The sequence below is a fragment of the Megalobrama amblycephala genome, linkage group LG7 (assembly GCF_018812025.1).
Source record: "Megalobrama amblycephala isolate DHTTF-2021 linkage group LG7, ASM1881202v1, whole genome shotgun sequence".
NCBI lineage: Eukaryota > Metazoa > Chordata > Actinopteri > Cypriniformes > Xenocyprididae > Megalobrama > Megalobrama amblycephala.
Genome location: NC_063050.1, coordinates 51,172,268 through 51,198,454, shown reverse-complemented (window position 1 = coordinate 51,198,454; position 26,187 = coordinate 51,172,268). Strand labels below are relative to the sequence as shown.

Sequence of the window (26,187 nt, the reverse complement as noted above, 5' to 3'; positions counted from 1 at the left end):
TATATATATATATATATATATATATATTTTTGTGGCCATTTGAAATGTTTGAAGGCAGATACTCACCACCCTGTGGCCGGTGTTTAAGCGGACGGGTTTCAGCAGTTCGGAGCTAATCTCTGCACCAGGCCTTCTGCAGTTCTCACAGCGCCAACCCTAACAGCAACACGTACACAATGCATTTCACCAGACTCAAGCATATAAATTTGAAACACTTGTTTTGAAAAATTTTTTTCTATAATTTGTCCATGCATATGGACATGAATTAAATTATGTTTCCATACCTGCTGTCCTCCATAGCATGTGCAAGTGCAGATGGCCCCCAAGTATTCCTTCTGCCACTGGTTTCCGATCTGGTACATCTTTCCGTCATCGTAACATATGGACTCATCTATAACGAAATGCAAGAAATTTTAATTCCACTGCTTGGACCTGAAGAAACTTGACTATACAGTGTCTTAAGAAGAAGGACTTACGTGGTTCACACTTGAACTCTCCTTTACCATTGCCCAGGCAAGTGCAGCTCATCAAGTGACCATTTTCTGCCCGTCGCTCCCACTTTTCACCAATGCGATAATTGTTTCCACCGTCGTGACACCATTCTGTGTAAAAACAGGCTTTTAGAGTGTATACGCTCTTGATAGACAGGATTGCCTACAGGATAAAATCCACCATTTGACCTTCAGGGGTGAAGTTAACTCACTGGAAGAGTCACATCTAAAATGTCCACTTCCCAGGCCAAGACATCTGCACCAGAGTTTGAAGCCAGTCTCAGACATACGCTCCCATTCCTCTCCAACGTCATGGTAAGTGGCTGTGAAGGTGTCGTAACAAGAGTCCTTGCTGGATGAAACATCTCCTGGAACTGTTGGTTTTATAGGGAACAAAATAAAGGAACATTAAGACATAAGCATCATAAGCATGTCCATGAGCTTTCATCAAAGTTCATAGATCCTTTCTTGACCTGTGTTTCCGGCAGTGATAATTTCCTCCAAGATTTTATGTTTGAGAGCTCCTTTCAAGGCCTCCACGATGACATTATAAGAGGCACCAGAGGTGAGACCAATCAGGGTGGCGCTTGTGGAAGTTCCTGGGAGACGCATCTGCAAAATAAGGAAAAAGTCAGTCTTAAGAGCAAAGGTGGGGTGATAAAGAAATTCTGTACATCCTTTCTAGGTCCTTACCTGGAACATCTTCTCATCTTGATGGGTAATGGGCTGACAGGACACCAGGTAAGCAGAACTCTGCTGGTAGGGCTGCCATGAGATGGTGGTCTGGGTCTGGGCCTCCTGCGGTCTTCCTGTCTTGTCCTCTGTAAAACCAAAAGAATGGCCGTCGCCAGGCCTCTCACTAACCTGAATAATCCGAGGTACACGACCCCCATCGGGTCCCACCTTGGGGATATATACTAGGGTCTCCCCAACTTGAGGCACATAAGGCTGGGGTCGGGCTTGGTTAGGTTGAGAGGTTGGTTGACGATGTTGAGGCTGGTAGCCTCTGTTGGGTTGATTGGGCTGATTATTGAATTCTGTGTACTCCACATGCTGCCCGTGTGCGTCAGGTGATTCATGCCCAGTGGGAACCACTACATGAACTCTATTGTCAGGCTCAGGCACATCCAGTTTGTCTCGGCCACCATGGCTAGGCAGGCTGGGCAGATCAGAAGTCAGCTCTGTGCGGGAAAAAGGTGTTAAAAGCAAAGCAGCGGGTAAAGAGGCAGCCACAGTTGCATATACAAGCCAGTAAGGCATTGAAAGTCCAGTCAAGTAATGACAGTACTTGTTGACGTAACTTTAAAGGGGGGTGGGTCCAAGAAATTTCTCCAGCCAATGTTTTGCAATTAAACAGTGAGGAGGAAGTGCATGCTATGACATTAGAAGATTCAGTCCAAAGAATACACTTCCCCTCAGAGTGAAAATATTGGCTAAAGTGAGATAAAATATACAGCATGGTCCAGCCCTTTAAACACTGATCAAGGTTTTTGATCATAGTAGTCCACTGAGGGAACACTTAGCTTGAATCAACAAGGTAGTGATAAGCTAGCCAGTGTGTCAATTAAGCAACATTAAATGCAATTGACCTTCATTTTGCATTTCAATTCTAAATGCATTTCACCATTAAAAAGCTAAGCACTGCAACTAAGAAAAACTATGGCTTAGCCAAGTATCTTTACTAGTAAAAGGCAAGCGAGTGCAATAATCAAAGCTTTTATAAAATACAGTGCTGGCTAGTTTAACAAAATGTGCTGTAGCTTTTGGCAACAAAGTATAGTGGAGTACACCTTATGTATCAATATGTGCATTAACATTTTACATTTACATTATTCATTAAGCAGACTGTTTCGGCCCTGTTAGGCCACTGAAGCATGCAGTGGGTTTCTGTTTAATTACACACTTCATTCCACCTGGCGTTCTTTGTTTCTTCTTATTTATTTTTGAAGTGGTCAAAAATCGTCTCTGACCCACTCCATATCTCCCAACATGTAGCCATTTAATCCATTTCCACCTCCTTTTATGACATATCCAATTTATGCTATTATGCTTAATTAACAGATTAAATTAAACCAAAACATATGCAAATAATATTATACTGAAACAAAAATATGAAACTAAATAAATTTTCTTAAATGGCTACAACACACACGTTTTTATCCAAAGCGACTTACAAATGAGGAAAATCAATGTTTTTATTTGAGCAAGTACTTACGAGTTGTGGCAGTGCCAACCAGTGGTGCACTCCTCTGGGTATTCAATAGGGCAAAGATCTTAATGGTGTACTCGGTGCCTGGTTTCAGACCTGTAATTAAAATAGCACAAAATGGTTACATAGTCAATTAAGCATTTTGTTTTCTAACATCTATGTATACCACACATGGGTGTAACTTGATGCAGTCTGGGTCTTACCAGTGATGGTGGCATAGTTCTGGCCAGCGTTAGGATGTGGTGTAAGCTCATAAGGCCGACCACCTGATTCTTCATAAGTGATGTAATATCCTGTAATTTTTGTTGGAGGGGCTTGCCAAGTAAACGAGATGGAATTGGGTGTCAGGGAGGTGAACTGAAGGTTGGTAGGAGACTGAAGAGTTGGCTGAGCTGTGAGGAAACAGGGCATAAAGGTCATTCAAGGAAAATGGCAATCACTTTATTTTGAGAATTCATGCATTAGCATTAATACTAATACTCATACTCTTCCCACATGGACAAATTTGCTTAGTTGTACCTGTGTTTACAGTCATTGTGAATGGATGGCTTCGACTATTTCCGTTCAGCGTATACATGTTGACCACATACGTGATGGCTGGCTGCAAACCTGAAATATGAATTAAAATTCTTTCAATAAACAGCAGTACTCCCAAACATGGTAAAAGAAGTTCTGAAAACATTTCTGGGTTTATCTAAACCAATCAGGATGCAACATTTGCAAAAAGTACAATGTTAACCCTAAAGATTTTGGACACTACCATAATGGTAATATCATGGTATTCTTTGAAATAACTTATCAAAGAAGTTCATAATTCCAGGTTCAGTTTACTCATTGAGCTGACAGTGGTTAACCATTAATGCTGAAACTGATTGCCTATAGGCGTTATTTGGAATATGTACCGGTGACAATGTAGGTTCGTTGGTCATGAGGAATAGTTTGCCTGAAGGTGGGGTATCCTCCATTTTTGGGTGTCGCTTCAATAAGGAAACCAGTCATTGGCTCATTATTGACGACGCGCCATGTTAGAGTGAATGAGGTGTCTTTCACATCAGTGACACGGACTCTGCGAGGAGGGGTTATGTCTGTGGAGCCAAAGAGATTACAGTTTCTATTTAATACAGGATACCGATACTAATCACTCTACTATAATCCATATTATGGGGAAACCCATTTACTGTCTGCGGTGGTGATTTCTCCAGTGAGTGGAGTACTGCTGTCTGAACCCCTCAGTGCATAGACATGTACATCATAAGCGGTGGCCACCTGGAAGTAAACAGCAGATATTTAGGACTAAGATGGATTAGTCATGATTGGTTAAAAATAGCAATGCTTGGACTCATTTTCTTTCTCATTTTCTTATAACATTGAAATGCAACAACCAATGTGTCAAACATCCTATATTTATTACCTGTTTATTGGAATACATTCTGATATTTGAATATTGACCCTAGCAATCAATCATTTTACTTGTGACCACAAAGATTAATCTATTTGTAAAATGCAAGAAGGTAGACATATTACCATAAGCCCTGGCACTAAGACTTGTGTAGAATCAGGTGAAACATTCATTTCTTTGGCTGTGACATGCTGGTTCTTGGGGGAGACCACCACACGGTAGCCAGAAAGTCTGCCATTGGGTGCTTGCCATGCGACAATAAAGGAAGATGGACTAATGTCCAAGAACTGGATATTGGTTGGAGCAGGAACCGCTGAGAAAGGTGAAAGAACACAAATCAGGACAGATCCCCCCCCAAACACTCAACCTTATTAACTGACTAGCTTGAAAAGCTAAGCTGAATTACAATGTTCCATACCAGTGGGCTGAGTCTTCTCATGGGTTGTTTGCTGAATGCCCTCAAGGGTACGGTCTGGGTTACGTCCTTTCATGGGAATGACTTTAACGTTGTATGTGGTTCCTGGGCGCAGACCCTGGAGAACTACACTGTTATCACGACCACTTGGGGCTGGTCGGTACTCTCGTTCTCCCTCCTCTGGACTAGAGTACAGAACCCTGTAGGAGGTCACTCCTGGAACCCGTGGAACATCCCATGTCACAAGCATGGAGGTGGAGTCCACATCAGAAAAGGTCAGGTCTCTTGGATGCTGCAAATTTGCTAGAGATTTGGAAGGGGAGTGTTAAGGGAGTATGTATAGGGTGGTTTGGTATAGTTGCTAAAGCTCAGCAATATTAACTGGAAGGATGCTGGTTCGAGCCCCGTAAGGAACAAGCCATGATCCATTGACCCCTTGAGCAAAACACTTAACTCCAGGCTGTTCCAGTAGGACAAGTTAGACCTGAACAATGATTTCAAATGTTAAAATGTTCAATGGGTTAAAATATATATATAAAAAAACACTAACCTGTTGTAGCTTTCTGGACCACTGGGGTGCTCTCTCCTTCCCGGCTGAGAGCAATCACATTAATTGTATACTCCACTGTGGGTACCAAGCCTCTGATGGTCATTTCTGTACGCTCTAAAAAAGGCAGAAAAAGAATAGTTGTTATACCAAGTCCAAGTACTAAGAACTAATTCTTCCAAGTCAGCTTCAAGGTCATGAGTAGGAATAAAAATTGATAAAAGGTTAAAGAGCAAGAGATGTCTCACCAGGGCCGACCAGCTCAGAGAATGTTGGACCTTGCCCATCCTTGGGAGTCCCTGTTACTCTGTACCCTGTGATGGGACCTCTAGCTGGGCTCCAGCGGACAGTCAGGGTATTGTCTTGAATATCAGTAACATCTAAATCTGATGGGGATGAAACACCTGAGAATGGAAGGAAAGGAAGGACAACACAGTCACAAGAAATTTGTGGTGAGCTAATGGTCAGAAACTGTAATAGATTAAAATGACTTGTGCATGAGCACTTACTTCCACCTGCAGTCCTGTGTGTGATGATGACTGGTGTGCTGGAGGCTGGGCTGTCTCCTCTGCCGGTCACAGCATACAGTGTGATGGTGTAATCGGTGTCCGGCCGCAGACCTTGGATGGTAGCAGTGGACTGTGTTCCTGGAACAGTGAACTCTCTGGGTGCATCTCTTTCCCCTGGGAGTCAATAAGAAGGAATCAACTGCATTTACAAGTTTAAGTGAACTTGCAGCGGCAGAACACAACACCACAAAAACACTTTAAAAGCGACCTATTATGCATCTTTTTACAAGATGTAATATAAGAAATTTCAGCTCAAAATACCCCACAGATCATTTATTACACCATGTTGTAAATGCCCATTTTTGAGGAAAATATGTTGTTTTCGTGCATGTATCCTTAAATGCAAATGAGCTGCTTCTCCCGACCCTGCTTTCCAGAAGAGGGCAGAGCCTACAGCTTGTGCCTCGGATAATCTGCCAAGAGAATTACTCACTGATCTTGACTGAATAACTTTAGTTGCTTTAATAAGAATACATTTCTTATTTGAATGCTGCTAAATGCTCTGGCAAGAGACCCTGCTTATGATTTATGGGGATTAAAAAAGGAGGGGGTGGATTTTTACCATTATAGGGTGGTTGTGTACACACACTGCCAATGCACATTTATGTTTAAACACCATATAAAAGTGAATTTTGCATAATAGGTCCCCTTTAATTCATTTGTCATACCTGTTTCGCCATGTGTGATCTTGTAGTAGCGTACAGTGACTGCAGGGGCATCCCAGGAGATGGTGATACTAGTGGGAGTGGAGGACGTCACAGCCAGGTCAGTGGGAGCGTCAGAGACTACAGGAAGTAAAACAGGAGTCGCATCATTCTACCTCACAAAGATTTCCAAAAAAAAAAAAATCTTTAAAAATCTTAAACTTTTTTACCAGTTGCTTGTGTTCCAGTAAGTGGTAGACTTTCTATATTGTTGCTGACAGCGTAAATATAGACAGTGTACTCTGTCTCGGGAGCCAGGTTCACCAGTGTGAAGTAATTTCTTGTCGGGGGAAGTCTCTCATCTTTAGGGCGCCCTTCCCTTGTTGTCTGGTAGCGTAGGCGGTATCCCGTAATGACGGAACGTGGGGCCATCCAGTGCACGGTAAATGAGTTGGTGGAGACATCAGAGAAGTCCAGATTTGTCGGGGAATCCAGTTCTGTAAGGCCGAGAAGAAAAATAATTATTTGGAGGAACTAACAGACTTGAACAGAGAGTGGTAATTTCTTATATTCAAATACATACTTGTTTTCTGAACACCAGTTACAGGTTCACTCTCTTTGACATCATAGACACACACTACTTTCACCAGATACTCTGTGTTTGCAGCAAGTCTGAATCAAAAAAAAAAAAAAAATCAGAACCAGCAGATGAAACATGTTTGGACTGTAGTATACACATGGAACCAGCCATCTTGTGGTTTGTTTCCTAAAGGGTGAAATAAAGAACTTTGAAAGCATTAGTAAACTCTTACTCTGAAGTATGAAGCTATTGGTGCCACCTCCTACGTTGACTTCATTGGTGTCATCATCGTTGTTTGTGGGATGGTAGCGGATAACAAAACGAGTAATTTCGGATGGCTGAACAGAAGGTGCGGTCCATAACACACGCATAGAGTCTGAGCCCACCTCAGAAAAGTGCAGATTTGTGGGGGCTGGAACAGCTAAACAAGAGGACATTGAGAGAGAATAAAGTCATAAACTAAGTCAAAAGTTTGTCAGCACTGATTGAAATGTGTTGGCTAATTTGCTTAAAAAATGCTATTTAACTTGAAACAGGAATACAATGAAGACAAACAATTTGATACGCCACCTAGTGAATGCAAATGAAAAATATTCCTAGAAATTCATCAGTATTTTGATGTAAGCATATTATTGATTCAAAAAGGTACACTGAGTTTGGGAAATAGCAAATTGCTAACAATCTTGGCTAGCGAGGAAATGAAAGTGGTTTGAGCGAATGATGGTTGGGGGATGAGGGTTTTTTACGTCCATATTCTCCATTCCTTTCCCACTTCTTTTACTCCCACCCTCCGAAATGTAATAATAAACCTATGTGGGATAATTCACCAGTTTGGGTTTGCTGTGTGATCACCGAGGGCACGCTCTCCGCCTCATCTGCAATAGTGGACACACTGATTTCATAATTGATGCCTGGCTCCAATCCACGAATAGTGTAATAGTTGACGGAGGAGTTCACCATATCTTCAAAAATAGGAAAACTCTGGCCGGCCGTAACAACTGTAATACGGTATCCAGTAACCGCTGGGTAATTTAGTGGGGTCCATTTAATTCCAATCGTGGTATCCGTGAAATCAACAAAGCTGAGATCACCCACCTTGGGCACATCTTTAATTGGTTTACAAAGATGCATTCATGGGAAGGGAGAGAAGACAAGACAAGACAAGACAAGACACACAGAAGCAATGACAATGAACAATTAAGACAAGCAGCAAATTACCGTTCTCATGCCATCATTGGCTAATTAATAATCATAAGACATGCACACAGTAATGGAAATCAACCAGGCTTTCGATTTGAATTAGTCATACTACAAAAAAAGATCTCAAGCATACTACAAAAAAAAGAAAATGTCAAGCTCCAACTTTTCTAGCAACTGTCAAATGTAATAGATATTTGCAAGCATTTATAACCAAATGTGAAACAACCATGCTTGTTGAGAATTACACAATTATTTTCATGATGCACAAACAGATTAAACAACACCAAGGACTTGCATTACTGGATTTTCTTAGTTATTAATCGCTCTATATTAAAAGCAACTGTCTTTACAGGGTGTGTGTGATGCATCTAAAAGGATCTGCAACATTTAACTAGAACAGAAGCAGGATTATGTGGTGTAGTGAACAAAGTTCAGGACTGGAGACTGAGCTTTTGACTGAAGACTGGTAACAGCCATTGTGGCCTTGAGTACTAGTGGACAGGACATGGATGTTTGGCTTCTACATAACATCTTGCAGGAATAACTTGCCATCTGGTGAGATGTGCTTGTTGTTCTTATTCAGTGCTTGTTTTTTTTCCTTTAATTACTTCTTAGCTTTTTACTGATGAGTAGCAAAGTTGCTGTCTGTATCACAGAAAGTCATATCTTGGTTAGGTTTAATACCTGATACTATATATAACTGTAAGGATAGGTTTACTAGCTAGTTGCCATTTAATTGTCGATTGTTGACGCAATGCCTGGGTCTATTCATAGGCACTGAACCACAAGGAGAGAGCAAAAAATTGAGATTGCCATGGCAAAGCTGACAATAACAAGGCCTATTGGTTTCACTCTTGATATTTAAGTAGCAGATCAACAGTCTTTTATGTATCAGATTTGCTAAATATCTCAAAGCAGCAAATGGCAAGAATATATGCCAAATTGCAGTGTGAACACCTATTTTTGGCTTGCTTTTTGGTCAAATATAATCAGGTGATTCTCTGGATCAGTCATTGTGGTTTTGATCCAGCAGAGCATGGCTTGAACTTACCTTTATTTATTTTTATTACTATACTATTCACTATAGATGGGGTCTTACCTTGCGTGATGGTGGTGGAGATAGGCTCACTCTCTATGTGGTTTTTAACGGTGTAGACACTGACATTGTATTCCACTCCAGGACTCAGGTTGTCAAGGGTACATGAGGTTTCTTCCCCTTGAACAATCTCCTCTTGAGTAGCTCCACGCTGCCCATTGGTTGGTGTGCACGTCACTCTATAGCCAGTTATATCTGAGAGGATAAAAAGCATAAAAAATAAAAATGGACACTTACAAAATGGTATTGTGACAGTACTATGGTTGAGAGATGGTAATACCATTTGATTACCATATTCATATACCACAGGGTTAGGGTTAGGTTAATTATGTATATAGGTTCTTTAAAGAACACCATGGTGTTCTTTAATAAACTATAGTTTGTATTTTTTTGGTAATACAAAGAATAACGAGATAAAAATAAAGGCTAACAAAGAGTGTGTATAGTCTAGCATATACAAAAAACAGAAAGAGTTAGAATTAAACTAAATGTAATAATAAGCATGACAAACAGATGAAAGGTAAGTAAACACACAAAGAATAGTGGGAGCAAAGGATGAATGGAAGAACAGATCATTCCCAACAAGAAGTAAGGGGATGAAATTAACATCAATATTTGCAACCAGTCACATACAAACACAGCCTACACAGATGGCCAAGGTTCAATAGCATGCTTCAAAGAAAGGGTGAACAAGGATAAGAAGTGGGTGTACAGTCAATATTTACCCGGACTTTTGGTTCTGCTCCATCTGACATTGAGGTTACCGGTGACAGGGTTAGACACCACATTCAGGTCAGTTGGTGGGGATAGGGCTATTGTGATAGAGCAAAGAGGAATTAGAAAATGTACGTACTACTTTGAGCCCTTCAATACTATACTGAATAACATTTCAACATTTCATTCAGTCTAGTAACAAACCAACCTGCACTTTTTGCTCTCTAACATTTAGAGCTTTTGGACAAAGTAGGATTGACTTGAATTAGACTCATCAATAACTTACATGTCACAACTTTGTTTGTGATAGGGTTGCCACGCTGTCGGCCATTGAACAAGGGCTGCAAGCTGTAGGTATACTCCAATCCTGGAGTCAAACCGGTAATGTAAATAGTGCCTTCCCCGGAGGTCTCTTCTCTGGGAGCCTCACCACCTTGGCTGGGCCTCACAGACATCTGAGAAAAAGACACATATTCTTAAGACAGGAAGTCAAAGTTGAATCATCACAGGGAAATACATTTTCTGGAAATGTAGATGTAACACCTGCTGGAAAAATCTGATGATAACAGCTTAAAGGGATAGTTCAACCAAAAATGAAAATTATCCCACGATTTACTCACCCTCAAGCCATCCTAGGTGTATATGACTTTCTTCTTTCAGATGAACACAATCAGAGTTATGTTAAAAATATCCTGGCTTTTCCAATCTTTTTAATGGTAGTGAATGGGGCTCGAGACTAACAGTGGAAGCGTAAAAACTCTTGATGCGACGTATGACGTAGGATGTAGGAGAAGCATAAGCTTAGAACAAATAGGGCTGGGCAACTTGTGTACGGATGTTTGCCGGAAGCTGTTTATTGTAGTTTATAAAGTTGTAAATATGGATATTTTTCTTACAAAAACCCATTGCTTTGCTTCAGAAGGGCTTTTATGATGGATGGATGCACTCTTTTTGGGTTTCAAAATCTCGTGCCCCATTCACTACCATTATAAAGCTTAGAAGAGCCAGGATATTTTTTTAATATAACTCAGATTGTGTTAATCTGAGAGAAGATCCTTTTAAGGTGGGCAGGCTGGTTTTTGGTAATGGTAGCTGGTCCAAGGTGGTCTACCAGCTTGAACTGTTCTCTTGGAGAACTTGGTGTTCCATCTATGACCATTATTGACCAGCTTGTATTTGCTAGTAGCCATATAAAACCAGCTACCATAAGAAGCTGGGTTTTCCAGCAGGGAATGGAAACACTTAATGAAAGGTAGATGATGTATTTCCACAACTCCAGAGTGCAATATGCAAACTCCAGAACGTTCCATTGTATATATAGTATTTACAATATAGCCACAATCTCTTCATCTGTTTTACACAAGAAACTGCCAATGTGGCAACCAGGAAATTGTAAATAAAGTTTTATACCCTGTAGCTGAATCGTGCAACGGGGATCCAGGTAACGATGATGGCCGTGTCGGTGACTTCAGTGGTGAATCGAGGAGCATTACCCGTTGGCTGAGCTGAAGAACAAAAGCAAAGGGAGGATATTCAAAATGAATACTCCTTGGAGGGCACTGCTACACTATTATTTTACCTCAGGACAGGAGAAAAGGTTACGCACATGTTCTGAAGGCATCAGTGATGCCCTCGCTGAGTGTGCTTCCTTGTTCTGAGTGCAGAGTGACTCTGTACTCAGTGTCAGGCTGAAGGTTGCTAAGCTTGTATTCAGACACATGGCCAGGGACCCTCAGCTGTTTGGGGCTAGAGCTGCCGATGCTAACGAATAGACGATAACCTGTGACCTGAGCTCTGGGGACGGACCAGATGACCAGAGCGCTGTCATCTGTGATATCAGTAAAGCGCAGGTCGGTAGGGGCATCAGGCTCTGAGGGAAGAGAATGTTGAATTGATGTTTACAAAGGAAATGTAGGGAAAACTTTGGTAAGCAGGGCTTGACATTAGCACCCGCCAAATGCGGGTGGATTTCAGCAGTGACATGCAACGCAGATATAGCATCTTTAGTTAGTTGCACTTTAAAAAAACGAACAGCTCAAAGACAAAGTTATGAATGTCACTCACTTGTAGATTTCTCCCCAACCAAAGGTTCACTCTCCACTCCTCCATTGACTGCATAAATATGGAAGCGGTAGAGTGTGCCAGGATGCAAATGCGTGAGCTCAGCATATGCATTTTGTGTCACAGGAAGCTGAAGGGGTCTCTGGGCCCGTCCGTCTGTGCTTACAGGCGCAAAGGTCACGCGGTATCCTGAGACCTCATTAGGAGGACCGGTCCAGGTGATGGTGATCTTGACATCGGTAACTTCATAAAACTGCAGGTCTGTGGGAGCTTGGACCTCCTCTGTTAATGAGGTGGAAAGCAAAATGGCAATCTTTCAGTGCTCTATTACAAGCAAAGGTATGAATGATCAGTAATGTAAACACAAGAGTTACTTTGGGCAAGCTAGGATTAGGTGTCTGTTTAAATCCTAACCATAAGTATAAAAAACAAAATATAGTGATGATTAGTTTCACAAGTACCACTAAATATTTATTTAATTGGGAATGTCTATATCCCCTGCTGAAAAGTTGATCCATTGCTGGTGCCCAGCATGGGAAGCAGGAGCACTGGTGGACCAGTAAGGTAATCAATGCATGCTTTCTTGGAGTTCAAAAAGAGCATAGAGTACTCTATTAGCTTCAAAAGAAAAACAAGATCCCACAAGAAAGAAAAGACTTTTCACAGTTCTCATAAGGAAGTGTGTGTTTGGTAAAAAGACGTCAACTGGCAAAACGAGCACAGAAAGAGACACACTCAAAACTTCCCAGTTCATCCTTATAAAGTTGTTTTGGCTCTGACTAAGAACTAAATCTCCCAGCTCAGTCATTTGCTAGAGGCAGCTCTCAGCTTGAGGAGGCAGAGAACTGGCAGACATCTTTACACGTGAGTGAGAAACTTGAGTACTTTCACTACCTCAGTGAATTGAGTAAATAAAGTACTTTGAACTCAAAGACATAAAATAGCCTACTAGGAGTCGGTCCGGTTCTACGAGGGTGCTAAGCACCCTCAAACACAAGCAAGAGCACCCTTATTTGATACTGTAATAATATGTTGGTGAAACACTTCAGTGCATATTTGTGTTTGCACTCTGGAGAACATCAAATGTATCTGTTTGCAACGTGTTTTTGCAGCGGTGAGCAATGTAGCCAATCAAATACATAGCTGTTGATCTCTTGAACGCAATGGCCAATCAGAGGTGTTTACTCCACTTACCACTCAAAACGCCAGAGGTTTTTTTTTTTCAGTGCTTAGTTTTGCAGGCTTGTGAAACCTCTCATTAACAAACAAAGTGTAGACATGATGTAAGATATTTATTGTGCCTTGTTGGCAGCTTCATTGATTATAACATAACTTTGTGAGATCGCGATGAACTGACAGAGTGACAGCGTTTTAGTGGCTGTAAATTGAGCAGTCTTGGCTTGCTTTTGAGGCTGCAGCCTATATAATCCATTGAATAAAATTATTGTTTTTTTTATGCTGCTAAGAGGACAGAGGCAATTGCATGCTGCAAAATTTTAAAAAGTTTCTACATATAAATGTTGCATTCACTCTGCATGGGACAGAAATATGACGCATGATGTTGAAATAGTAACGAATTAAAGCAATATAAAGGCAGACTAATAGATTAATAGAAAATACTCATAGCTAAATATTTTTGAAATTCTATTCCAGTTATTGGTAAAAGTTATGACTTGTAAATAATCTTGCTAATCTTCTATGGTGGAGCCATTGCTCAGCCTACTTCTGCACTTTACTAGAGCACCTTCAGTAATTTCAGAAGCACCCTCAGTGATTTGATTCTGGAACCGGGCCTGCTAGGAGTGTGTGGGTGTAAAACATTTTGACACAATCAGAGGTAAAAATATGAATGTTGAACTAACTGAAAACAAGAAGGGCAGCAAAAAGCTATAAAAACAAAAAATAACCCCGGAGGTGCAGCCTGCAACATGTCTCAACAAGTTCTCCTCTGTCTCCAGATCATTTCCTGTCACTTTCTACTATATCTCTCCAATAAAAGAGAATCCCAAAAAAGGATCTTCTGAACTCTTACCAGGCTGTTGCTCTCCAGAGGTGCTGACCTGTAGCACCAAAGGTTCACTCTCCAAGTTGTCTTCCACTGAGTAAATACTGACATTGTATGACAAGCCAGGTCGAAGGTCACTCAATGTCACAAACGTTTGAGTCTCAGGGAGGATGAGCTCAGTACTGCTGCCCTCAACTGAGGGTGTGTAGACCACACGATAGCCTGCGCACATTCATGAAAAAACTGTTGATTCTACATTCCTGTACATTATCAGCAGACATACTAAAAATGCAACTTTAGAATTCAATCTTAATTCACAAATGTTGGTACACAAATTTGCTCACCAGTTATAGGTGCTTGGGGTTTGGACCATCTTATCACGATGGACGTCTCCTGGACATTTGAGACCACATGATTGGTTGGAGCATCAGGTGCTGTGAATAGACAGATGGTTAATTTAATGTGCAATACAATCTGATGACTGCCCTCTAGTGGTTGGGTGGTAAATCGGTAAATGTAATAAAAAAAATTTCGAACAACTGAAAACATGTGGCAATCCTTTCTTAGCATCAAACCAACAACAAAATTCGAGCAACAAAATCACGTCAGTAATGAACTTTGCTGTTTGCTCTGCAAATGCAATGTGAAAAACACCTAAATAATACTTTTTTTTTTTTTAATTAAATAATGCACAATACTGTTTCATGCCTGCACAAAATATGCATGGCTGTTTAATTGTCTCAAAAAGTTAATTATGGTCCCTATACACAGTGATGGTCATCTTACCAGTGGTCTGAGTTGTTGTCAGGATGAGATTTGTATCTCCTTCTGGATTGACTTCAAAAACTTTGACGTTGTACCTACGGCCAGGCAAAAGATCTTGGATGTTCACTGATGTAGTTGTTCTTGGGAGGTCTGTGTAATGGGGGGAAAAAAGTAATTAATGAAAGTCAATTGAATTTTACAAAGTCACAAGAAAACCTGAGAGTTATATAAAGGTTGTAATCAGTTTGGTTAATTCCCAGTAATATACAGTAACAGATAATACAAATTTGTAAGGACAAGAATAGTATCATAAATGTAGCTTCTTTAGTTCATAATGTATTTTTGAGTTGGATGTTGGTCCAGCCAATGTTCATGGGCATTCTAGAGTGAGGAGTGTCATTAGTCATCAGAGGTCATACAGATGTTTGCTGGAAGCTGGTTATTATAGTTTATAGTTGTAAATATGTATATTTTTCTAACAAAAACCCATTGCTTCGCTTCAGAAGGCCTTTATTAACCACCTGGAGCCATATGGGTTACTTTTATGATGTGGATTCACTTTTTTGGGCTTCAAAATCATGAGCCCCATTCACTGCCATTATAAAGTTTAGAAGAGCCAGGATATTTTTTAATATAACTCAGATTGTGCTCATCTGAGAGAAGAAAGTCATATACACCTAGGATGGCTTGAGGGTGACTAAATCCTGGGATCATTTTCATTTTGGGGTGAACTATCCCTTTAAGATCATGCAAGAGCTTTCCTTCCCACAACCGTCATGTTGGACATTAATATTTCTATTCTTTTTTTTAACTAGTGGCATGTCTCCAACTATACTTACCAAGCACACGTGACGGGGATCCTTCCTCTGAGAGTTCATATGCCACTCTAAATCCAGACACTGTGTCGGATGCAGATACCCAGGAGATGACGAAGCTGCTGGAGGTGATTTCGGTAACGGACTCTGAGGTGTCAACCTCTGGTGCGGGCTGGGTGGTCTCACCCTCTGCTTTAGCCACTGCAAAATGGGGAATGATGTTGAATGAAGTTTTTATGTTTTGTTTCAATAGCAAGGTTTTTGAAGAAAGAACTGAAGATAATAAAATTTAAAAATCTACATACGAGAGCCATACGTAGTGGTGAAGTCAAAGCGAGTGACCTCTCTAGGTCCATAGCGCAGAATACTGATCAGCTGACCCTCATAGGTCAAGCCCGGTTTAAGCCCTGAAATGGTGTAGGAGTTGATATGGCCAGGAATGGTTGCCTCCCTCCAGGGTGTGCGTGTATTTTTCTGTGAAAGGAAAATGTTACACACTTAAAAAAAATCTAGACAAAAGATTGTACATTTATAAGAATATACGTTGTGCTATATTACTTTGGCATTAAACAAGTTAATACTGCACGAGGGTGTTTCTAATACAACGGCTGAGGGAGTGATGGTAAATTTGACAATTTCTTCTGACTGCCGTAATCAATCTCTAATTTTTTTTTTTTCTCTCTGTTTTGGAAATTTGTGGAAACACTATAATGGATTTTTTTCTTTTGCTATTTGAACAGATGGGAATGCAAACATTTCATTTGCTGTTGTCTCACATTCACTGCTATAGAAGTTTCATTTGACTTTCTGAGAATCCCAAAAATGTGAAAAGGGTGCATTAGATTCTGCTTTATTTACAGGCCTTGAAACAGCTCTGACAAATCTTTGGATTTTAAATTTCCTACGCCCTGGGGAAAAAATAAGAAAATATCCACAATTTTGCAACTTTCCACTGAAGTCCATGATTCATTGTGAGTTTGAAGAGTAAATGTGTGTTTTTAAGTTCAAGGACTGTGGCTTGTTTGTATGTGATGAAATCTCATCATGCACTTTTAGTATAGGTGATCATCCCTTGCTGACGGAGGTACACAAACATTCTCTGAACGGACAAAATGTCTCTCGTTCCAGGAATCTGGATTAAAATCAATGCTGTTGGAATCTCCTTTACTGACATAAACTGTCACTAAAACTATATCACCATAAAAATCCAGATCTGAAAATGAGAAGGCACAAAACAAAAAGACTTACGACTCTCCACTTGAGGATATATTGCGTAATGTGGGCAGATGGGGGAGCGTTCCATTGGATGGGATGGGAATTCGGCTGATTTCCAGCTTCTGTGATGATGACCCGAACAGGAGCTTTTGAGGAGGAGGATAAACAAATAATGATTATTAACTAACTGATTTGCTAGTTTCATATTGTAAAGACCATTTACTTTGCAGTTGTATTTAATGACATATGAGACAATACAGGTGATTATTTCACAGTGAAGGAAAGGAAAACAAGAGAGACAAGTCTTTGAAAACAGTCTGTTTCATATTAAGTTTGGATAAAGCAATCAAATCTTTTGTCAGGCCAGATGTTTGAAAATGGAACAAAATACCCCAGTTTGTCAAGTGAGGGGTGTTAAACAGTCCAGAGGATGATTGCATGGGTGCTGTGTTAAAAATCACACCTGGCCATAACATTCTGCACCCACTTTACCCTTTATTATCCCTAGGCCTTGACAGTTTGGTTAACAGCTGCATGCAATTCAAGGCGGTGAGGTCATTTTGAACAATTCTGATGTCCCCTTCACCTCTGGCGCTAAATGCATCAGCCTTTGTGGTGTCAAAACCAAAGTTATACAAAAATGGGAAGATGGTAACCCAGATACAAATTCACAGTGGCCCTTCAAAAGCACAACCGTCAACATACAGTGTTAAAGACAATCATTTACAGATGGTCTGAGTACATAGTGTGGCTGTTCTTTTTGGTTCTGTGAAGGTCGTAAAAATACAGCTCACACTTTTCTCAAAAAAGGCAAAAAACTGCTAACAAAGGGTAACCTGTCTTACATTACTTATTGCTACTCCTACCGGCCATTTGGTTGCAAAGAATTTCAACTGAACATCAAATCATGGTATTGAAAGCTATAAATGCTGTTTGAGAATCACATTTGGTATTTTGCACAAGTTTGCCATAACCACAGACTAAAATAAAACTCTGATCAAACGTTGATCAAAAGCAGGATTTTCAATGAATAACAACTAAAATTTCGGTCCGTTTCTAGCACAAAGATGTCATTTGGCTTCAGAAGATGTGAAATATACAGTAGCGTAGTGTACAAATCATTTGGACTACATTTATGGTACTTTCTGGAGGTGGATAAAAACCCTAGTAACTTAAATGCATTAAAAAAAAAAAAAAAAAAAATAGCAGCCTAGACATTCTGCTAAACATCTTTTGTGTTCCACAGAGAAAAATGGCATAAACATCTGTTCTATCTGCCTAACTTCAAATGGTTAACCTTTCCCCTGTTGAGAGGTTAAATGGAGGTTGATCTACATCTGCAGAATTTCAAAGAGGTTGTTGTTTGGTAAACAATGGCCGACAGCTCTTTTAGTGGTACCATTTGAGGCTTTTAAAAGAAAAACAAACATGCATAATAAAGTATTAGTCAAGTCAAAGGAGGGTAATTGCGGGAAAGTGACTGTTGCATAGGTGTAATTTGGGGGTGGAACGGGTGGGTCATGCCCCCACTTCTTTTTGCCAAAGTCAATGTTGTCCTCACCACTTTTTGAAAGCCACTAAATAATATCAGGCTCACAACACAAAGAAACAGCATCTCCAGTCCATCTTTCTTGACAATTTAATTCATAGGTGTTGCACAAAATACATTTGCACTGACCAGACAGGTCTGATTTATAAATGCTTTCCATTTATATATTTAGATTAAATATTCCACTCCCATGAATGGAGTACACAAATTACATGAAACCATCATAAAAGTGCTTGAATATTATATATGGAGTTACAATAATTTTAAGTTATTATCATGATAAAATTTAGGTTTTTATATTTAGATTAAGGTTTCATCAGGTTTACCTTAGGGATGCACCAATACCACTTTTTCCAGAACGAGTCCGATACCAATACTTTTCATTTTAGTACAGATGCATGTATTTTCATTGCATTTTGAATTATTTAAAATATTGGGCAGAGAAACCAAAAGCATACGGATCAAATTAGATGGCTTAGCAAATAGATATTTCCTTCAGTTATTTTCATACCCAAATATGCTTATTAAAATAGAAGCTACTGTTATTTTCACTGTTCATATTATTGCTCTATCATATTTTATCTTTAATTTAATAGCACAGTGAATATTTAGAACTGCATCCATAGTTTCCCCCCCAAAAAGCTCCATGGTCCCCACCACTTTATTCCAATAGACTGTTGGCATCAGCATTATGGCTTCTTGCCTTTGAATTTATCTACATTGTTTTATTTAAGCTTTTATGAATGCCAGCTTAAGCTGTGCAATGTCTTACCAGTAGACTGCAGAGGCTCACAGGCCAGTTCTCCAATGCCATTACCATAGCAGGAACATCTATACGGGACGCCTTGGATGACCTTGTTCCATGTCTGGCCAATCTGGTAGAACACCTTGGTCTCGGGTTCCTGGCACTGGTCTAAAGGAAAAGAATAAATGGTTTGTGTAGACAAAGTAAAAATAGTCTTTCTTTCATTACAACTCTGACTAAAAACTATTGTTTAGAATAAGTCTGTTCGATTTGAATTGAAGGAAACACGGACCATTCACGTTGTAAAATACTTTGAACGTATAAAAGGAAGTTCTAACATTTTGAGAAAAAGGTTAGAAAAAGAAAACAGAACAAAAGGCTGAACACAGCAACAGAATTAGCAAATGCCTGCTTACCAATGGCATCACATCTCCAGCGACCACGGCCTTGACCAAAGCATGTGCAGTTCATCATGTAGCCCTGGTCATGACGCTTCTCGAAGGTCTCGTTCACGTCATATGTCTGTCCATTCACAACGCACTGGTCTGAAATAGGCAATAGTTTTTGAAGAACGTTATGATGTATTTATTATATTTCATGATGTCTGTTGTCATTTTTGTTTTTCAAAAATCACCAGTATATTTGATAACATCTAATGACCTTTGAGCTGAGTGTGGGAAATGCAGTTCCACTCCCCGCGTCCATTGCCCTGGCACGTGCAGCGCATCATGTGACCAAGTGTGTCATGACGCTTGTCCCACTCGTCACCCACGCGGTACATGACATCATTCACAGTGCAGACTTCCTCATGAGCTAGATTAAAATGAAGAAAGGGAATTTATGATTGCATTAAAAAACCAAAAACTTACAACAAGGGCGTCTATTCTGAATGCATGTAATGTTCGATGTCCATTCTGATCTCATTCTCCCTGGAACAAAGCCAGGAATTATGTCTGGTCTGGAGTGCAGCCAGCCTTAAAACCCTGACAAGGGCGGACCCCATAGATCCAGTCAGCGGAGCCACAAATCAGTACCACATTACATGGTCTTAAAAAATCCAACTCCCTTAATGGCTCTTAAATACAGCTTGAGAACTCATTTGCAGGCCACTGATTATCATGGCCCGAGAACATAAATGACCAATTAAGGCCAAAAAAACTATTACTGTCTATAAAACCTGACTTAAGCTGAATGCATTAAAAAGAACCAGTAAATTTAAACAGATAACAACCCACAGTTATACTCCTACTGGCACACTCTTTATGATCTTTATGTAGCTATATGCTGAAATCTTTAGTAAAATTTCAGTTTGAAATTTTGGTAACTATAGTTTAGGGTCCAATTCTCACTATTAACTAGTTGCTTATTAGCATGCATATTACTTGCATAGTAATTTTGAGAGTGTAGGAATAGTACCCCTAGAGGGTAACAGTACTATTCAGCTTTGAAAAGGACAAAAGCTGATCTAAATCGATTAATCGTGCTCACCAGCCATGGGACAGAATCCGTATTTCCGCTCTCCATCATAGTCAGTAGTGGTACCACACCACTTCATCCCATCACGACGGCCGTCAGATGTACAGTCGGTGTAGTTGCGTCCATTATACTTGAAGGGGAACTGGCACAGAGCGCCATTAGAGTTTCCTCCACGGGTCGTCACAAGCTCTGAAAGACCAAAGAAAGAACAATCAGACAAACCAAGAGTGAAACCTTGACCTATTACTTTACTAGTGATGCCTGCCACAATGTTTTATCTTAGTCAACCAGCTTTACTAGAAAGACCATGCAATGTTGATAGGGTGGTCCAAACCAAGTATGGACAAGTATAGACATTTCTGCTAGTTTAAGATGGTCTACTCTGCAGGGAACATGAAGAAAGAGGCTCTGAAATGTACTTACGGTTTTTTCCAGTACAGAATGAGTACATGCCATCACTGTCATAGTCAGAGGTGGTACTGCACCATAGCTGCCCATCGGTTCGGCCCTCAGAAATGCAGGAGTAGTGGGTGTTCCCACTAAAAACAAAGGGGAACACACATGGCTGCCCACCAGAGTTGCCACCATAAACCTGGGATTGTCCATCTGCGTAAATTAAAGAGAGGATAACATCAATCATTAGAAATGTCCCACCAATATTTAAAAAAATTCAATACTCATTCCCCAACTTTTTGGGATATAATCAGTATGTGTCAATGGGTACAGATTGAGGGTCAATGGGTTGTCCAAAACAGTTTGTTTTAGGCCTTTTCCCTATAGCTCAAAGAGTAGAGCACAGCCCTAGCAATGCCAAGGTCATTGGAACGATTCCCAGAGAATGCACTAACTGGTAATAGTACAAATTAATTGCTTAGTATGAAGCGTATGTCAGAAGTACAAAAGTAAACTTTTTTGCCATTTTATCCATAGAAATAGTAGAAATGGGTGAGAAATGAACCTATATTGGTCACATGACCTCCAAGTGTCAACAAGGTTGTAAAGTAAACATGCACGTTAAGTTCTAAGAACTGTATAACACACTAAATGTAGAAAACATCCCGAATTTAAACATCACCTTGCTCCTCGCAGCTGATTCCTCCTCCAACACAAGTGCACAGCATCTCCTTGCTGCCCTGAGTTCTGATCCAGCTCATGCCATTGAAATAGGACACACCTGAATCGGTTTTACAGTTACCCTCCTCAAGAAGTTCAGACAGGACGTTGACTTGGTTCATCACTGTTGAAACTCTATGAGGCACGGAAGAGCCAGAACCTAGTCACAAAGACAACAGAGACAAGCAGTTTAAGCTTATGGCCAAAAAAAAAAAAAAGATAATAAATTGCCTTGTGGGAATAAAAATTCTAAAGGGTTCCTTGTTACACTGTATTTTTAAAAAAAGAGCACTTAGATGTACTTACAGTGTACTTACCTAAGAAAGTACTGGGTAATATAAGGTAACTACATGGGTTACGGTTAGGTTTAGAGGTAGGTTCAGGGTCAGTACCTAGTTATTACCCAGTTATTGTAAGTACTATAATAAATACATAGTATGTACATGGGGAACAGGACTGTAAAATAAAGCGCTACTGGGTTCCTATTGGAAAATGTCGGATCAGTCCCATTGAGATCATGGGAAATATGATTCTATGATCCTACTGAAATTAATTAATTATTACTATCTGACAGCAGATTTTGCACACTTACCAATGGCAGGTGTTGCATGGGAAGCAGCATGTCTATCGCACTTCCATTCTCCACGACCGTTGCCTGTGCAAAGACACTGCAGGGTGTTTCCATTGGAGTCAGTTTTGGTCCAGGTCTCACCAATACGGTATGAGGTTCTGGTGTCCTGGTCATTACAGCGGTCTGGAAAAGACAATGCAAGACATGTAGTAAGTGGAACATAACAAACATGGAGAAGCCTCTTTACTAAGAAACATTCATATCTATTCATCCCACCCTTTCTCTTCCGATCGTCATGCTTGGCACAAGCTTGTTTAGGAAACACTTTCACACCATCACACTTCAGTAGGTCTTTATTTATGACCCATGATGAAGTGTTTTCCGACACTTTCCAAGCAGAACAGGTGAAGGAAGCCAAAATCTTAATAGTGTTTCTTCAGCCACACCACTTCCTTTAACTGCAAGACTTCAACTTCAATAGCCCTGCAAACTAGTGCATGCTGTAATTTTCCATGTGCATAATCCCATCCAGCTACAGAAAGCTTGCAGCTCTACAGAGCTCATTGGTAATTATAAGGGTGTGTCATGTAAATAACTACAAAGTCACGAAAAGACATGGGAAATGGGATGGGGAAAATGTGTGAATGGAAAAAATGTGACCTTAGAAACAAGTAGGCGTCTACTAAGCAACAAACACAACAAAGAGGTGTTTTTAGAAAATCTCTCACAAATTTCAAGTTTTTTTTTTTTTTTTTTTTTTTTTTTTTTTTGACTTATGTTGAAGATGCGCAATGGAAGCAAGCTAGTAAGAGCTTTGCATGTAAACCTCACTCCCCTGGCCTCAAGAGGCACACTAGTGATTGACACTAGAGACCAATGTTCCCTCTAAGCTGCGCACGTGCGCGGCCGCGCAGAAAAAAGTAATTGCCGCGCAGAGAACAGACATGAAAATGATTGTAGTAGTTTAAATGAGAAATAATTGGAGTGCTCTGGACAACCGCTATAGAGTTATTGTCGCTATAGAGTTGGAACCGGTGAATGCGCTTTACAGGTTTCATAGAAAGAGAACGATTGAGCGCGTGTGAGCTGGCTGGCCCTGAGCCAAATCAGTCGCGGTAAGAATACTGTTATTTTTATGGACTAAATACATCAATACGAGAGGCAACGCGAAACGAAAAGAAATGTGAAATAAAACGTCATGTTTTAATGAAAAGTGGTGGAAATAACGGATGATGGGCACAGAATGCCAACAAAACTCTGAGACATTTACAATCACACCCACCACAGGTGTAGCTTGCAAACTCAAAATACATCAGTGATATACCTCAGTTTAAATAGATTTTTGTGTGTGGCGGTGTTGTGGGTTTCAGTGATGTTTAGATAACTATAAAAGAGTTAACGTTCACTTTTCTTAAAAATATTTAGCTATCAAATCTGTTTAAATGCTTCAGTTTGTTTTCACTATATAATATATTAAAACAAATGGAAGCATTTAAACTGATATAATACTGTATATCAGTTCAAATACTTAAATATTATATTTTATTATATTATAATGTAAGCCTAATAAAAAAATGATCTCACAAGGGGATTGTTTAGGGCTCCTTGCCACGAAAAATCTTGAAACCTCATGGTATATAAAATCTGGGAAATTCATAAGCAATAAACATGTAATTTTGATGGTTTAACACTGTCTGTTGCTAATAATTGACTGTACAAAAACACATATTATGGTTGTCCCAAACCATCATTGTAACTGCTCATATTATATTATTATAAAGAATTGAACTGTCCAGCAGGAGGACAGAAATTATTTTTTAATAGAATTTCTTGGTAAAGACTGGTACAGTTAATACAGCAATGTGAAAAAATCTCAAGTAACCTAAAATGTGCTTAATTTAGTGACTGAACTGCTTGTTTTCAAACATACTATTTAATAAATCACTAAGTTACATCAAGGGTCAAATAAAATAGAAACGGCACATTGAAGTTAAATGTTACAGTTGCATGATAAAACCATTTTTTTGTGTGTGTGTTTACGTTCATTGTACAGGTTTGTACATTGTTCATTGTACCAAAATGTGCGCTCAACAGAGAAAAGTTTTGCTCAGCGAGAAATAAAATTAGAGGGAACATTGCTAGAGACTGCGGTCTTTAGCATCCTTGTTAGTGCACCTACCTCCCATGCCGGAGACGCCTGTTCGAGTCCTGCTCAGAGCAGGTCGAGTAGGACCGGTTACACATGCAATGTTGAAAGCAGACTCTTACTTCTGGATGTGCAGGTGATGCGTCCGTTGCCCTCCCCCAAACAGGTGCAGTCCACTATCATCCATCCTTGATAGGGTTTTTGCCATGTCTGACCAACCACATATGAAGATCCTAGTGAGTCATCATAGCAACGCTCCGCTGTGAAGATACAGTAAATTTAGCATCTTGTTCTTACCACTCGGGTGTGGCATGCTAGTATGCCACATTTCCGAAAACAGTCATAATCAACCAAGCAACATATAAACAAAGCAGCAAACAAACAAATAATAACTAAATCCACAAGTCATTGCCTATACATAACCGTAAATAAATGAATAAAAATACATGCATAAGCTTTCAAAGAAATAAAAATTAAATTAAGTGACATTTTAAAATTATTTTAAAAATAGTCATGCCTTAATCCCTTCTTTACAGCTGTTTGCAAACAACTTAAATATTTATCCAGAATTACAGGAATACCTATTAGTCTGCAAACTGTTTGCAAAGACAAATGCACTGGTAAACATTGTCTCACCAACGGGTTTACAGGTCCACTCTCCCTTTCCATTGCCAAGACACACACATTCAAGCATGTAGTCTCCAGTGTCGTGGGGTCGTGTCCAGGTGTCCCCGATTCTGTATGAATTACCTCCTTCATGGCAGCGATCTGTACAGAAAAAAAAAGATCAGTTTAGTAGAATTACGAGAAAAAAGAAACACTTTAATGTGAGCGTTTTTTTTAAATGTACAATTCATACTTTTATTTAATTGGACTTACTTGCGATGGTGCAGCTAATTTTGCCTTTGCCGGACCCAATGCAGGTACAGTCCCATATCATGCTATCCTTCGGTCGCTCGTAGGTCTCTCCGACTCGGTAGGACCGCGCATTGAATTTGTCATAGCACGTCTCCTCAGCTACAGGTGCCAAAAATGTGCATATAAACGACATTTAACTTGATTTACAAAATACTACAAATTTATTACTTAATTATTGCACAGAAAATGACCAAACAATTCGTTCAGCGCCGTGCGTAATTGCGCGGAATGCGCAGTCACAGAAAAGCATTAGGAAAAAACATAATGTAACCTTAATGTATCAAAGTTCAGAATGAAAGAATCTTAATCATAAAAACTGTCACCTGCACGTTTGGATTCACACTTGACCCCTGAAGCCCCCTCACAAGTGCAGATGAGAGTGCTGTCCTTGTACGGGCGCTCCCAGTTATCGTTCATCCTATAAAACCGACCGTTTTCGCTGCATCCATCTAAAGTTAAAAATACAAAATTAGCGTATATATTCCTATACAACACCTATGTAGTCAACTTTTTCTTGTACAGTGGTTTGATTTATGCCCTGGAAAGTTTGTTAGATTAGATTTTTTTTTTTTTTTCTTCAAATAAATAAGATGATGTTCTTACTTTCATGGATGGCTAAACTCCTGGCTTCCTCGTAGACCGGGTCCAGACTGATTTGTTGCTGCGTGTGTCTTTTACTTTTCCCTGCAGATTTTGGCATACAGTGGACAGATCCCCCGATGCACAGCAGGAGCAGAAGCTGCTTTACTGAGATACGGGTCATTTTCACCCGTTACGGAGAACAGTATTGTTTGTGTGTGTCAATGTGCAGTATTTTCTGTTGCGCACTGAAGAGGAAGGCGCGGACAGGTTCGCGGAGGCTGATTATCTTTGCGCACGTTTGTTTTTCAGCTGCCTTCCCCTGACTGTACTGAACCTCCGCCGTCCAGCTGATGTGGGACGGG

At 40.0% G+C, this 26,187-nt stretch overlaps 1 protein-coding gene across 3 annotated transcripts in view; it reads right to left on the bottom strand.

Moving 5' to 3' along the window:
- The window catches only part of fn1b (fibronectin 1b), a 27,438-nt gene extending 1,251 nt beyond the window's left edge, over positions 1 to 26,187 (bottom strand). The window contains exons 1-45 of one of the 3 annotated variants that reach the window (XM_048198015.1): positions 25,847 to 26,186; positions 25,567 to 25,692; positions 25,205 to 25,342; positions 24,962 to 25,093; positions 24,448 to 24,585; positions 22,201 to 22,362; positions 21,571 to 21,768; positions 20,919 to 21,101; positions 20,508 to 20,684; positions 19,680 to 19,832; positions 19,436 to 19,564; positions 19,047 to 19,187; positions 16,759 to 16,871; positions 15,816 to 15,984; positions 15,535 to 15,711; positions 14,717 to 14,845; positions 14,275 to 14,364; positions 13,958 to 14,152; positions 11,929 to 12,207; positions 11,471 to 11,734; positions 11,275 to 11,369; positions 10,151 to 10,319; positions 9,876 to 9,962; positions 9,154 to 9,345; positions 7,682 to 7,960; positions 7,062 to 7,275; positions 6,858 to 6,946; positions 6,505 to 6,771; positions 6,299 to 6,415; positions 5,571 to 5,744; positions 5,310 to 5,465; positions 5,065 to 5,178; positions 4,518 to 4,817; positions 4,225 to 4,412; positions 3,879 to 3,966; positions 3,603 to 3,785; positions 3,220 to 3,309; positions 2,904 to 3,092; positions 2,707 to 2,796; positions 1,185 to 1,672; positions 965 to 1,103; positions 704 to 865; positions 477 to 602; positions 285 to 391; positions 67 to 156 (exon numbers count right to left, since the gene is read on the bottom strand). In XM_048198015.1, coding sequence (XP_048053972.1) covers positions 67 to 156; positions 285 to 391; positions 477 to 602; positions 704 to 865; positions 965 to 1,103; positions 1,185 to 1,672; positions 2,707 to 2,796; positions 2,904 to 3,092; positions 3,220 to 3,309; positions 3,603 to 3,785; positions 3,879 to 3,966; positions 4,225 to 4,412; positions 4,518 to 4,817; positions 5,065 to 5,178; positions 5,310 to 5,465; positions 5,571 to 5,744; positions 6,299 to 6,415; positions 6,505 to 6,771; positions 6,858 to 6,946; positions 7,062 to 7,275; positions 7,682 to 7,960; positions 9,154 to 9,345; positions 9,876 to 9,962; positions 10,151 to 10,319; positions 11,275 to 11,369; positions 11,471 to 11,734; positions 11,929 to 12,207; positions 13,958 to 14,152; positions 14,275 to 14,364; positions 14,717 to 14,845; positions 15,535 to 15,711; positions 15,816 to 15,984; positions 16,759 to 16,871; positions 19,047 to 19,187; positions 19,436 to 19,564; positions 19,680 to 19,832; positions 20,508 to 20,684; positions 20,919 to 21,101; positions 21,571 to 21,768; positions 22,201 to 22,362; positions 24,448 to 24,585; positions 24,962 to 25,093; positions 25,205 to 25,342; positions 25,567 to 25,692; positions 25,847 to 26,006 — 7,446 coding nt within the window. In that variant the 5' untranslated portion in view covers positions 26,007 to 26,186. Of the gene's footprint in view, positions 1 to 66; positions 157 to 284; positions 392 to 476; positions 603 to 703; positions 866 to 964; positions 1,104 to 1,184; positions 1,673 to 2,706; positions 2,797 to 2,903; positions 3,093 to 3,219; positions 3,310 to 3,602; positions 3,786 to 3,878; positions 3,967 to 4,224; positions 4,413 to 4,517; positions 4,818 to 5,064; positions 5,179 to 5,309; positions 5,466 to 5,570; positions 5,745 to 6,298; positions 6,416 to 6,504; positions 6,772 to 6,857; positions 6,947 to 7,061; positions 7,276 to 7,681; positions 7,961 to 9,153; positions 9,346 to 9,875; positions 9,963 to 10,150; positions 10,320 to 11,274; positions 11,370 to 11,470; positions 11,735 to 11,928; positions 12,208 to 13,957; positions 14,153 to 14,274; positions 14,365 to 14,716; positions 14,846 to 15,534; positions 15,712 to 15,815; positions 15,985 to 16,758; positions 16,872 to 19,046; positions 19,188 to 19,435; positions 19,565 to 19,679; positions 19,833 to 20,507; positions 20,685 to 20,918; positions 21,102 to 21,570; positions 21,769 to 22,200; positions 22,363 to 24,447; positions 24,586 to 24,961; positions 25,094 to 25,204; positions 25,343 to 25,566; positions 25,693 to 25,846 lie in introns of those variants that run through there. The other 2 variants (XM_048198016.1, XR_007185934.1) reach the window with 2 other exon arrangements.